This window comes from Penaeus monodon, chromosome 15, assembly GCF_015228065.2.
Source record: "Penaeus monodon isolate SGIC_2016 chromosome 15, NSTDA_Pmon_1, whole genome shotgun sequence".
Classification (NCBI taxonomy): domain Eukaryota; kingdom Metazoa; phylum Arthropoda; class Malacostraca; order Decapoda; family Penaeidae; genus Penaeus; species Penaeus monodon.
In genome coordinates this window covers 32,816,622-32,817,395 of record NC_051400.1, presented here as the reverse complement: position 1 = coordinate 32,817,395, position 774 = coordinate 32,816,622, and the positions used below count along the sequence as shown (strand labels likewise).

Below are 774 nucleotides of genomic sequence, written 5' to 3'. Positions count from 1 at the left end.
CTTACGTGTACATCTTGCATCCCATACTTGGATCTCTAAATTATATTCTGAATTACTAATTATTATTTTTTTTTTTAGGAGCTGCAGATCTTCAAGGTATTGTCTTGGGAGAGGAGAACTAGGACAGAGTCAGTTCCAAGTCATGTGCTTCATTATGAGGTTCTTTAAGAATAATTTCATATCATCAGATGCCATGTCTAAGTTAAGACAAGTAAGTATTTTGTTTTCTATTATAGCATACTCCAATTAGAAATACCAGTAGTCTTGGTTAGAAAAGTAAATACTCTGTCAAGTGTTATTTTATTTTTGTCTTATTATTTTTTAAATGAAAGATTTGTTCTTATAGATCCTACAATTATTTTATAGGTTTATAACTACAGTGATTACTAGGAAGATAGACTGACTATCAAGATCAGTTGTAGGGTATTTTTGATTTATAGTATATATATGATTACAATGAAGGAACCAGTTCTTACCAATTAGAGGACTTTCTCACCAAAAGAGAAATGGTTCCTTGAAAAAGATTTCCACATTCTCCCATTTTTCTGGGAGTCTGCATTATGTAACAACAAAATATCCCAGATGCTAGTCTAATCGCATCATGAGTCCATTTCAAGTTGGCCAGGATGATAGCTTACAAGTCCATGCTTGAGCTGGACAATCACTCAGGCATGGAGCAGCACTCATTAATACACCCAGCCTTACCAGACTGTAAGAAATACTTTACTGGTGTAAATGAGTTACACTAATCTGTTAATCATCAGTAGTGTTATG

At 33.5% G+C, this 774-nt stretch overlaps 1 protein-coding gene across 1 annotated transcript in view; it reads left to right on the top strand.

Annotated features, from left to right (window-relative positions):
• LOC119582336 (out at first protein-like) overlaps positions 1-774 on the top strand; it is a 14,830-nt gene that overhangs the window by 674 nt on the left and 13,382 nt on the right. Inside the window, exon 2 of the mRNA XM_037930551.1 lies at positions 79-211. Within this exon, the coding sequence (XP_037786479.1) occupies positions 79-211 (133 nt within the window). The remainder of the gene's footprint in view (positions 1-78; positions 212-774) is intronic.